Source organism: Rissa tridactyla, chromosome Z (genome assembly GCF_028500815.1).
Source record: "Rissa tridactyla isolate bRisTri1 chromosome Z, bRisTri1.patW.cur.20221130, whole genome shotgun sequence".
NCBI lineage: Eukaryota > Metazoa > Chordata > Aves > Charadriiformes > Laridae > Rissa > Rissa tridactyla.
In genome coordinates, this window is record NC_071497.1 from 38,151,324 (window position 1) to 38,164,577 (window position 13,254).

The 13,254-nt window shown below is 44.3% G+C and overlaps 1 protein-coding gene across 6 annotated transcripts; it reads right to left on the minus strand.

The window, feature by feature from the left end:
• Nucleotides 1-1,707: 1,707 nt before the first annotated feature.
• S1PR3 (sphingosine-1-phosphate receptor 3) lies at nucleotides 1,708-11,905 on the minus strand. 6 transcript variants are annotated; one of them, XM_054186010.1, is made up of 2 exons: nucleotides 11,882-11,905; nucleotides 1,708-5,986 (listed from the first exon to the last, which is right to left on the minus strand). In XM_054186010.1, exon 2 carries the CDS (start codon nucleotides 5,806-5,808, stop codon nucleotides 4,663-4,665), a length of 1,146 nt encoding a protein of 381 aa, XP_054041985.1. In that variant the 5' UTR covers nucleotides 5,809-5,986; nucleotides 11,882-11,905; the 3' UTR covers nucleotides 1,708-4,662. The 6 variants fall into 6 exon arrangements, with proteins under 6 accessions (XP_054041985.1, XP_054041983.1, XP_054041984.1 ...); XM_054186008.1 differs by lacking the exon at nucleotides 11,882-11,905 and adding an exon at nucleotides 11,728-11,817; XM_054186009.1 differs by lacking the exon at nucleotides 11,882-11,905 and adding an exon at nucleotides 11,470-11,704.
• Nucleotides 11,906-13,254: the final 1,349 nt, after the last annotated feature.

A 13,254-nucleotide genomic window follows, 5' to 3' on the forward strand; every position in this document is an offset into this window, starting at 1 on the left:
AACAGAATTTGGAATATAAGTGTCATGCAACTGTTTTCTGATTATTCAGTTTGTATATGATTTACCAAAGTAATAAAATAATGAGCACTTACTATCAAATTGAAATGCACGTAAAGTGGGCTTTAATCTGTTCTCCTATGCCCAGGTTCCCTAATGGCCTAATTTGGCTTTTAGGCATTTTTTTATTTACCTGAAGGAATGCCCATTTTGTAGCAGAATAAATGAAATTCTACATGATTTACGTGGATATTGAATATTAATAAGTCAATTAACTACTCAGTAGAAACAGGGATCAAATATGTCAGAGGACCCAACGGCACATGAGGATTTTGACTTTAGTTACATTGACTTTACACTAGAGGAGCTCCACTTTGACAGAGGCAACACTGGTTTTCACAAGTTCATTTTCGACAAATACCATTTTCATGATGCAAGTAATCTCTTGTACAGGCCCTCTTTATGGGCCAGATGATGACATCTCCTGAAGAGGCAGCTTTCCTGCTTGGCACACTTAAAAGGTTAGAGTAGCCAAGGGTAGACAACTCCATAGTCTCTCAGTGAAGAGTGATCGCAAGGATAAGGTCCATGCAAGAGCAGCTATTTAGTGTACCATGGAGAGGAGAAAGGGTCCACATCACAAGGAAGCTTACTTAGCTGGCCTGATGTTACCCAAATTCTCGTTCTCCACTGCCCAAGTGTCTCCTTGCAACAATACCTCCCTCTTACACACTTGGAGAAAAGCTGAGCCCGGAGATGCCCTGGGAGGTTACGTTGCTCTTGGAAAGAAGAAATGCAGCTCTGAAGGCAGCATGGGCACCAGCACGTCCCTGCATGCCTCTGCATGGTGTCTCCAGACCACTTCAGGTGCCAGGAGGCCTCAGGGCTGCAGCATGCCTCGTGGCTCAATGGTGACCAAGCAGAAACCCCTGATCACTGCTGCCACACCTGCCCCCCATGAATTTTGCCATGAGAAGGAAGTGGCCGTGGGGGTCCAAAGCTCCCTTGGGGCCGAGCTGCGCCCTTGGTTGTGCTGGTGACACTATGTGGGTTGGATTCTGGCAGAGCTCCACTCAGCAGGGGCAGACCGGCTGCTCTCAGGAACCCAGCCTTTTGGCACTTTATGCCAAGGTGTGTTTTCCATTTCCTTATTCCAGCAGTTCGAAAGGACAAACCTTGCAGGCAGCATGACACCCTAATTATAGTCACTCCTTGTAACCTGTGCCTTCCTGAGGTGGCAGCCACGCGCAGTGCTGCCGGAGCAGACAGCCTTCTGAGCACAGCAGCCAAGGGACAGAGTCTGCTCCCAGGAAAGCTGGGGCAAAGCCTTTCTCTCACTCTGGGGGCAGTGGAGCCAGAGCCTGCTACCTTCGGCTGCACAGCGCTCCCACCGATAACCACTTTTGCAGGAGTTTAAATGCATGTTTTCCATGAAAGGCCAAAATCCTTTTTACAGGTCTTCGCAAAATGACTGATACACAAAAATATGAGTTCAAAGGTTTGAGATTTAATTAAAAGTTTTCAAAATGTTTATGGTACCTAATGACTGTACCTGTAAGACAGTAAGACTGTTGGTAATAAGAGACTCCTGGAAAGCATCTTGTAAAGCTTTTTTTCTTCTTAGGTGATTTGGTTTACATTTATTTTGTAATCCAAAACCAAAATAAATACTCCAATTCATGAAATAATATGAATCAAATGTTAGTCTCCTTTGTAGCTTTTGCTCCATGTAAAACCAATTGGGAAAGGGAAACCTGATTCAATTTGTTATATGCTCAAATCAGCGTAGATGATAAAAAGCCTGGATTCTGGGATGTATTTTAAGGAATTTTCTAATATTTTAGGGTGAAAGAAGCTATTCTCCATCTTTTTCTAGCTTCAAGGATAGGACATCTTCCTTGTTGTTTATGGTCCACTGCTGTTAAGCTGTAGACTTGTCCTACTGTAAAATTCTGCTCTGAAATCTTCCAGAATCTGTGCTTTACCTAATACGTCCCAGTGGGATGTACCCACTGGAGACTGTATCAACAAGTTTTTTCACTCTTCAGTCATAAGAACTTTGTAAATTATATTATCAGTGTTAATTGTGAGCCCATTAATCTCAGGAGTCTGCTTCAAGTACAGAAGGGTGGTGAACTAACAAAATATCCCCACAGCTCCAAAATAAGAGAAGGAAATCAAAGTAGAGTGAAAAGTTTTTGTACTGACATGCAATCACATGGCCTCCAGCAGTGAAGGTGTTTCTGTTACTTGTACCTTGCATCAAGTCTGTCGATAGCTAAGGCTAGAATCCAGATGTTAAAACTCACTTTTATGTGTATGTTCTTGGACTTTGGCTACTAAATATATTAATTTTTTTCACCTAAATAGTGAGAATCATGTAACATCCTTGCCATAAGAGTTGGGGGGGGGGTGTCATCCACAATGTTTTCTCAAACTATTGTGTTGCTAAGGCCTTTCTGCTTTACAATAGCAAGGAATGCTATACCACCACCTCATGAACTAACATTTAAAAATATACAAATATTTTAGTTTACAGTTTTCAAAGACACAACTTCAGGCGAGAACTTCCACACTGAACATACAGCCAAATAGCACTGTAAGATCTAAAAACCTAAGCAAGCCATGGCAATGCAATGTCACCAGTTCTAATTCTCACAAAGCTACAGAGCTGCTGACCCAGCCTGTATCTGCAGTTCATATAGTTATATCATGCTTAGCTTAGTTTAGCTTTTTCTTCTTCTCTAAGTGCACTGCTTATCAAAATTTTTGGTAGAAATTATTTCATATTTACTACGCTCTTTCACAGTTATTTCATTCAAATACAGTTTTTCTTTGTTCTTACACTTTTCTAACAGCCTAAAACATTTACAAGCAGACTGTTAACTTGTAAAAGATAATCACAATGCAAACATCTACATTTTAAAGGCTTTTGCTACATACATTACACAACTTACACACTGTACATACTTGAGAAAAGTCTAATGCTGCTGCTTTAAATGATTAAGACCAGAGTAATGTTAAGGATGATCTCTTTCAGGCTCTGTATTTGAAAAGACTCAACTACTTCTGATTGTGCATAAGGCAGGGTGAGGTTTGAGACACAAATCTTACACGCAAATGTTTGAAAGAGCTCAATAAAGTTCGATGCTTACATTGTTACTGAAAGATAATGGGAACACATCTCAGAATTTCCCACCAACCTCCACTGAACCCTCCAGCCATAAAGTACTACTGATGGAAGTACCACAGGCCACTTCCATGGGGACTTGAAACTAGATGTTATGAAGTCTCAACTGCTCTAGGTCTCAGGGAATCCCTCTGATGCTGAACACCATCCTGTACTGAGGCTGGTATGGCAGTGATGAACCATACAGGTTTTCATACAGGTTTCTCTGGAACAGCTTCTCAAACGAGTTAATTCTGTGCTCCGGGAAAGTTGGAAGGTCTTCCAAACTAAACACGCTTTCATTCCAGATCCAAGGCAGGGTCAGGTATAAATGGAGATATGCTCTTCAGCAGGATCCTGCTGTACCACATCTTCCCTCTTGTATCTGCAAAAGTGCCCAGAGACAGTAGGAGCATAGGGTCCCATTGCCAGAAAACAGCATCTCATCCTACTGGCTGGACTTCTTTCCAGGGAGAATTTTTAACACAATCCCATGAATCTCCAGGTATTGCCTGGAGATAAAAGAAGGAACTCCACAGGGACCCGTTTGTGGTTCACTGATTTCTGAAATGATATGTCTCTGTTTCGGAAATGAAGAATCTCAGCTTAGGTAGTGCATTCACAACATACACAGGTTTACAGAGGTTTGACACACATTTTTAAATACGTTGGAAATAGTAACTGAAAGTATATGCATTGAAACTGTACATACACTTGATACACATGTATTGTTGGGTCACATTTTAACTACCTTAAACAGCAAACATATGTAGCCTTTCTCAATGGTTATTTACTACTTGTTTAAAATATGTTGTGAAATGTTACAGTGACAACTGTCAAGTTATCTTTCACTAAACATAAAAAGTTTGAGTAATAGTGGTGAAAATAAAAATACTGCATTTATATGATATGTTAAAAGTTCCTGTCAGTTAAAAGCTGCTACTTCATATATTTTCAAATATCCCCATTGAAACACATCTATCTATCTGTATAATTTGTCACCTTACACTGTATACTGCAATACAATGTTTAGCATATTGTAAACTTTTACCAAACAATGACTTTTTAATAAGGAATTGTACAAATATACAGCTATTTATACCACATACATACAAGGCCATTAACATAACAGCAAGATACATATAGAGAACTATGATCACCACCATACATGTACAGTGAATGCTGAAGTTTGTAACAGGTTTTATTGATGTCTTGCAAGATCAGGCAGTGCCAAATGCAGCCTCATCATGCAATGCCACTGTGGTGCACAGTGTCATTAGATGTGCACGGACGCTGTACCGGCTGTTGGGTAGCATGAAAAGTTTTTTCTGAATCAGGCGTGTTACTGAATGTACACCCAAAGCAAAGGATTGGTGATAAGTAAGTCCCCAAAGTTAAGTGGTTAGTGTTTTCCCCTGCGACTTAGGTGCATACTTAAACTACACTTGTAGTTTAAATCTAAAAGCCATAGGAAGGTACTTGACTTGAGGAGTTCTTTATTTACAGAAGTTTCCATTGTGAAATGAAGATTCATTTTTCTCAGCGATACATGAGGGAACATTCATCTGTGGGAAATCCTCCTTTGGCTTCTGGGTATTGCTGCTGCTGGATTTACTTCGACTATGATCTGGTGTGGGCTGAATGGGCAAAGATCTGGCCACCTTGGATTTCACCAGGCAGCCACAAACAAGGCGAAAGAAAGCCCGACGCATTTCCTTACTGGCCAGAGTGTAGATGATGGGGTTCATTGCAGAATTGATGACTGCCAGAGCAATAAACCAGTTGGCTTTGTACAAGATAGAGCACTCCTTGACTCTGCAGGCCACATCAATGAGGAACAGAAGGAACAGCGGAGACCAACAGGCAATGAAGACACTAACAACGATCACGACAGTCCTAAGGAGTGCCATGGACCGCTCCGAGTTATTGTGGTTAGTGACATTACGACTGCTGGACTTTACCAGGATGTAGATACGGGCATAAAGGATGACAATGGCAACCAAAATGGCTATGAAGATACTAATGCAGAACACAACATACTTCTTAGAGTACAGCGGCAAAATTGTTGAGCAATCGGGTAAGTTGCTTATACAGTTCCAGCCAAGGATGGGTAAGGCACCCAAGGAAATTGAAATAAGCCAGCAGGTACCAATGAGAAGGAACACTCTGTATTTTTTATTTGCATCGTAAGGCCTCATTTTAATCATGGTCAAATGCCGCTCAATAGCTATTGCTAGTAAGCTGAAAGTGGAGGCTCCCAGGGCCACAAACATGCTGCCTTCCCTAATGAACCAGATCGTAGAGGACAGACTCAGTGTTTTCTTCCCAGACATAAGAATGTTTACTTTGTAAACAATCCCAGCTAAAAGATCGCAGAGAGCTAGATTGCCAATAAAAAAGTACATGCGGTTGTGAAATTTATTGTTTTTCCATATGGCAATCAACACCATCAGGTTTTCCAGGACTATGAAACTACATAGGATCAGAAATGCAATAGTGGGAAGATCTATATTATCAGTTGCCTTTTCCCTTAAAATAAACTTTCCTGTGTAATTATAATGCAGTACGATCAGAGAGTCCATCTCTTCATTTAATTGAGGGCCAACAAGAGCATCAGGTGGCACAGTAACTGCTGCCATCATTTGTTTGCTGATGCTGGACTTCTCTTCTTTAGTATCACGAGAATTTAGTTACGATAATTTTCCACAAGAGGGAGATGAAGCCACGTTCCTCCAAGCACTCCTCTGGACAGGCAGTGGGTATCCCCAGCTCCAGCAAGCCTCGCATATTAATTTGGCAGAGTGGCTTGCAAACGAGGCTCTAAAAAAAAACCAACAAATACAACATAAATATCACTGTCTTTTCACGTCACTCAGAGCCCACATGGGTGCTCAAGCCACAACATAGATCCAGGATCCGAGAGGGATGCTGACTACAATGGGACACCGAGGTCTAGCATTGCTGCATGCTTATCAAGGTAGTTGTGGATAAGCCATTGCTCATGCTCTGCACAGATGCAACTCTGTGCAGAAATATGAAGTCAATGTGGAGAACTGCTCTTAGGTGTTTCCCCTTAGAAAATTTCCATGATGAAAAAAATGCAGCGGAGCAGTGAGAAGGATTACCAAACAGTCCCAGTAAGTCCCAGTGTGCACAGCAACCAGCTCACTCCTTCTGAAAAAGACCTAAGTATATGTGGGGCTACCAAAACACTACCTCACCATTGCTGCCTAAGCTGCAGCAGGGCAAACTCACTGTTTTAAAAGATTGTCCCTGTTCTGCATGCAGACCTAAGGTAGCAACGAGCCTGAGAAAGTTGGTGTCAAGTCTTGATGACAGTGTGCATGTTGTCAATGTCTAAAATAACTTCCCACCCTTAATGGTAAAAAAATATGCTATTTACAACTAAGGACATGCTCTAAAAGCCAGTCATCATAAACCCAATACTATTTCCCATTCAAATTAGTTGGATTTCTGCTACCCTTTTAAAAATAAACATAGCAAAGCACATCTTTGTAAGTATTGCTTTTCTTTATGGTTCACTCTACTTTTTTTCCTTTTCTACTTTTATGCAAGATATACATTTAATGTTGTTGGGTTTGAGTCTTTTTAAATAAAAAATTGTTATACCAACTTTAATTCTCCTGCTCAATTTCCTTCAGTTTTTCTTTAAGTTATGATTTAGATTAACTGCAACATTTTCCCATGGACTTTGATACATTGCTTTTTTGCAGCAGATCCTCATAGCTGTCTTTTTTCCCATTGCTATATATAAATATTGGGAAAGACATGCACAGCTTTGTTAAAATATCAGAACATGTCAGAAGTACTGTTTTACCAGAAATGTTACAGTTTAGTTGCTGCGTACTCCCACGAGAATCAGTGCTCATGCCCCAGACATATGTATTGAGGCTGAACAGATAATCAATTTTTCAGCTTGGTAACCAAAGCAGGATGGGGATGAGCAGAGAAATGGTCCCATCTGAACCAAATCTGTAAAGTTTGTGGGCTTTTTTTCCTGTGAAAGGTAGGAAAAGAAAAAGTTGTGCTGGATAGGAGGACACTTTCCATTGTCCCAAAATGAAATAGCTTAGTTTAGGGAACTCTAAGAGCTAGAGCTCCTGACATTAACATTTACACACTCAAGGATTACAAACAATTCCCAAACACATGAAAGACACTTTCAAAGGATGGGTATCAAGGGAAGAAATTGAGATCTCAACCTCTACTAGAGACCAGCACACTGATGTTTTTCAGCCTGCAGCCTGGACATCTTAAGGAATATCTGATCACTCTGGTTAATAGACTAGGCTTACAATCAACAGGCTTAGGTTTAATACAGAAGTGTCTGTGCTTTCATTGGAGAACTGCAGCCTTTCAGTACTTAAAGGGGGCCCACAGGAAAAATCAGGAGGGATGCTTTATCAGGGAGTGTAGTGATAGGACAAGGGGTAACGGTTTTAAACTGAAAGAGGGGAGATTTAGACTAGATATTAGGAAGAAATTCTTTACTGTGAGAGCGGTGAGGCACTGGAACAGGTTGCTCAGAGAGGCTGTGAATGTCCCATCCCTGGAAATGTTCAAGGCCAGGCCTGATGGGGCTTTGAGCAACCTGATCCGGGAGCGGTGGAACTAGATAATCTTTAAGGTTCCTTCCAACCCAAATCATTCTGTAATTCTATGTACAGGTTTCTTCAAGATCACAAAAACATATGAGCCACTACTGTTCCAGCACTCTGCTTTGGGCACTTGAAAAATGGGAGATGCATTTTCAAGTGCCTTCTGAAAGAGGGGAGAAGCAAACCACATCCCAGATGAATGTAAAGGGATTTAAAGGATGACCAACACCCTATTTTCCCATCCTCCCTTTTCCTGGATTCCCTACTTCAGAAAAGAAGTAATCTAACAAAAGCCTACAGTGAATTGACTTGAATGCTTTAGTACATTCAGGATGTTTTAAAATTATTTTCTGAGAAAATAATTTAATATTTACCCATTATTATTGTTGTTTCCCTATTCTAGTTCTTAGGTCCAAACTACTTTGGTGAATAGACCTGCTGGGAGACACATTTTACCCAAGAAACACAGTTGCTGCTTGATGTCCTCTGTCTTATTTACTCTGAAGATGACAGTGAGTGTCTCATTCATCTTCCAGGAGTAGAATTGGGCCCTCAAGTCGTTGACCTCTTTTCTGAAGCATCGTAACAGTGAAACTCCAACAGAACAACTAAGGTTCTTGGCTTACAACAAAATGTCAGTGTGTCCATATGAATTGTAAGTGTTTTCCACTGTAAAATAAACAATTACATTTGACTAGAAAAGTATTTGTTAATGACAGCCCAACTAGCAATACTCACCAGACTGGCTGACGGCTGCTTGGGAGAATCATATCATTTAAGAGTACCACATGCAATAAAATAAATGTTTCTGTAAGTCTTTTGCAAACTGAGTTATCATACTGGTCTATCAAAGGACAAATACATTTCTTTCTGTGAAGGAAACAGTATGCCAGACTTATGACCTTATCAGCCACAACTCAGCAGCTATAAACGGTCATGACTGTGCTAAAGGCAATGGTGCTTTACCTGTTCCCCTGGCTGAAGGCACAGACGATGCATTCAATCAGCAGAAATCATACAGGGTCTCTTAAAATTATTACAGCAAACTTAGTATCACAAAAGTAAATCTTTGTCCCTGACAGGCTAGTGGCAAGGCAACAAAGGCAGAACATTACCATGTGCCAGGACTCTCAGGGAATGAATATGACTCACAAGCCACTTGAAAGTTAACATAAATAATAATGTAATAAATTAAAATTTATTCTCTTCCAGCAGCAACATTTCCAGGTAACATCTTTCAGCCATACTACTTTTTTGTTTCCTCCTTTGTAGCCAGTAACTCAGAAAGCAGTTAGAAAAATTAAGGTTGTTGCTATATTGTAATAACAAGACAGCAGCAGCCATCTCCAGGATATCTGTGCCACTGCTTCCTGACAGCTCCACAACTCACTCAAAACCTCTTTGTCCCAGACACCTACAGAGCACTAGCCACTAGCTGCAAAGTATGGACCTCAGCTCAAACTATGAAAAAAGGACCTGGAGAGCCTGCCTGTGGCATGTTGTATGTTGAGCGTTGCTTTGTTAGGTACCTCAATACCCCAAGCTCTTGATACCGCCGGAAATAATTTTTATTTTCTCTAAAGCAAACCAGAGGATCCCTACTGCTGCACCACTAGGTACCACTAGAAAGATCGGCAGTGCAGGGGCAATCTGGTGATGGCCAAAACAGTGTTTGCTAAATTACTCTAATAAGGGCAGTGGTACAATGTTAGGAACCACAGTCGTGTGGAGGACAATTCAGTCGCCTCCTTCAGCTATTTGGCTGTCCTTTGTCCTCCCTGCTCCAAGGGTGGAGGGACCAGTTGGGGTCAGCAGCAAACACCATCATTTGCCCCTCCTGGGAAATCTCCCTACCCACTGTCGTGCTTTGGGGTTTCCACAGCAGTTAGTGTGGTCTCCTGCAAAGGCCAAGGATCTTAGCAGGGTCAAGCTCCCTTCCAAGTTGGAGCAGGGGCTCTCCACCATAGCTCATGTCTCTAGAGTCTAACAGAGTCTGTATGGTGCCTGTGCCACATATGCCACGAAAAAGGGCAATGCTGTGTGGTAGGCCAAGACCCTTCAATCTGCCCTATGGCAAAGCACCTCCACTGCCCTCTCCAGCCCCACCACACAGTGGTACAGGCGGAAACTCAGGGCTGTATCTATCAACAGCTCCCCACAGATAATGCCCTGGGTAAGGCAGTTGGAGTTTACCTGCATTTTTTTTCTAGAAATGTGTAATTCCCAGTGCTAGGAGGCAATGGGGAAGTGGTGATAATAGGGCTACCAAAGCCCTTTAGCAACCATCCCCTGTACATCTCCACCCTCTGCTCCCAGCAGGAGCTCTGGTAAGAGTCCCATGGGGTGCTGAGGGCTTTTATCATCTCATGAGTCACTGGGTACTTTACAGCTGGAAGAATAAGAAATTTCTGTTTTCAAAACAGTAAGCCAAACTGCTCTCCATTTTCAAGATATCCTGAACTCAAAGCAACAAGTGAGAATAAAGCACAAGTGAGAACAGGACTTAACTTCCCACTACCTCCTTTTGCCTACACAAGAACATATGATGCTATGCGTTTAGTGCACTCACTTTAATTCCTCTGGAAATCATATTTTCCTGTCTTGTAAACATCCATGAACAGATTTGACCAAAGACATCGGACTGTCTTTCATAGCACCACCACCACATACCTTGTGGTTCTCCCTTCTCTTCCACACACAGACATATGCTTTGGCCACCAATGACAATTTTAAGAAAGGCAAAGGGAAAAGTCAAGAATGTGTATCTGGAGCCAAGCTTTTGTATATTTTTTTTATTTTTAAAGCCTTTCCAGATGGAAAGTAAACGTGTAATTTATCAGGCATACCCTGTTAAATTTAAGAACAGAAAAAGCTTTTGAGAACAGCAGCACATTTCAATACACATTTCCACTCTGAAATTGAGCTGTACTAGTTGCGAATAAAGTTTAGACAACAAACACCTGCTGCAGAACAATGCCGTGGACAACTCAAATAAACTTTAAAAAGATTTTTTTTAAGTGAACGTGCTGGCATCTTACAGCCTCAGAAACAATGGTTATTTTTCTTGGCCTCTGGATTTTAGACATCAGTGTGTACTTTGTAATTTAGAGCAGCAAACACGCATATCTCACAGAGAAGCTCCCGGCTGGGTTAATTATTGCACGTTAGACACATTCACTTCTTCCCCCTCAGCAGCTCCCAGCGCTCCGGACCTAATCCCCCCGCTCCACGCTCCACTATTCCGTTCGCAAATTTGCATTACTGCAGCGACCTGAACTTTCTGGAGTGACAAACATCTTGTCTCGGCTACTCAACAACACCCCCGACGTGTCCGCGGTGTGACCATCCCACACGGGAAACATTACGCTACTCACAGTCTAGGGCTCTGCTCAACCCGACGCCGCTCCGTGCCTGTACGTGACCCCCCGAAGGTACCGCCGGCATCGTGTCTTTCGCGGTCGCACGACAACCGGCAAGGCAGGCGGGGCGTCGCCGCTCTCCCAGCCCCACGGGTCGGGGATACCTCACCCGCCGCCCGCCGAAGGGGGACAACGCGGCCGCGCCGAGGGCCCCGACGGGCCGGCAGGCACCGGCAGGGCGCAGGCGGCCTCCTGGGCGGCGGAGAGAGGGCAAAGGGGGCAGGCAGGGTGCGGGCAGGGCTGTCGCGAAGGAGAGGAGAAGTACCTGCTGCGTCCCCGGCCGCGTGCCCTGCGCCGCTCTACGGCCGCTGCATCCGACCTCACCGGATGCACGGCGCCGCTCGGCCCACGGGGCTGCGCTGCGCCGGGCCGGGCCGGGCCGGGCGAGGCTGGTATCGCCCGGGCCCTGCCCCGCCGCCGCTCCCCGCGGGTCCGCGCTCCCCGTCGCTGCCCGGGGCTGCCCCGGCCAGGTTCCCCCCGCCCGAGGGCCCGACCTCCCCTCCGGGCTCTTCTCTGCTCGCACCCCTGCCCCGCGTCGGTCCCCCCAGCTCCTGCCTCCGCCGCGCTGCTCCCACGCCGCCGCGGTTCCCGGTCAGGCTTCGCTCCCCTTTCCGGCCGTCGTTGTCGGGCCCCGGCTCGCCCCGCTTCCCCCCGCCCCTTCGCGCCTCTCCACCCACCCACTCCTGGCCGGCTGCTGCCGTCGGGGCGCGGCCGCGGGTGAAGCACAGGGTGTTAAAAGCAGCCAGGGGTGAAATGTGAGGTGGCAGAGCCCACCGCCGATTATTTCTAACGTCCATAAAAATGCAAGGGGAAGGGAGGGAATTCTGGGTAGTCCTTACTCAACTCGGGCTCTTAGCGTGCTGGAGTGAGGTTTACGTCTCCTCCATCTGCTCCGTTACAGAGTCTAATAATGTGATATTCAGAGAGCTTGAGCAGGGTGATGCAGGGTGCAGCATTCAGAAACTCTGGGCAAAAATACGGCTGGTTTGACCTTGAGCTGCCAATTACAGCATGCTCTTAGATACCTCTTGACAGAGTTGTTGACTGAATAATAGCAACTCAAGGACAGTGGTGGGCATGCAGATTACTTCAGTGATGGGAGCTGCACTTTGGAAAAGAAGTTGAAACCTGGATCCTACAATCATCTCATTTAAACATACTTGCAAGATGCCTGTGGGTACAGGCTTTCTGTCAGAAACGGATATAATGAACTGGCAAACAAGAACACTACAACAGCCTTGCTAAGTGCAGGCAGGCATGTAGGGTTGCCTAGTCATCTCGCTGCAATTAGTGTTTTTTTTGGGAGTCTCCTGTCTGGAGTTGAGCATCGTCACACTGGGACTCATGCCACAGGCTCGGCTGTCAGGTTGCCTGCACTGCTACTTGGTGGGGAAGAAAGGTCCTGAAAGAAAGCAGAACTAGGCTTTTTATAGCTAGAAGCTTAAGCTGATGAGGCAGAACAAACAGTGTGTTTCTGTGATTGCTTTTTATCTGCTGAAGATGAGTAATAAATGTCTTCTGGTTTAGGAACTTGATAGGAAATAAGGACTGGTAAAATTCAGTGAAATGGTAAATTCACTTTGAAGCTGATGGACCCAATGGGTAAGGCCCTACTTAGCTATGGATAGGGCTATACTGCGACATGTGGTGGTCCTGGCCTTTTCTCCTTGTCCTCCCATCACGTGTGCTATGTGAAAGCTGCTCTCTTTGGAAGGGAAGAGGAGTGGAAAATTTCCACACCACATAAAAGCACACACCTTTTTTTGGCAAAGGGGAGCCTGGTTCTGTGAATTGGTGCTTTCCCGTTGCACAGGAAAGCCTCGTCAAATAGCTTCCCTGAACGCCACCCCAGGAAGCTCTGTAGTGCTCCTGGCAGTGGCAGCCACTTGCCACTTGTTGTCAAGGCCCAGTTCTTGCAGGGTAGCTGTTTTAGGAAGCAGCCTCTGGACTTGCTCTGTGGTCTGCTGTTATTCCTTGTTCTTTTCACTACACCCTTGTTTTTTGTTTACTACCTTTTGGCTACTTGGACAGGGAAGCCAGTAAAAATGAT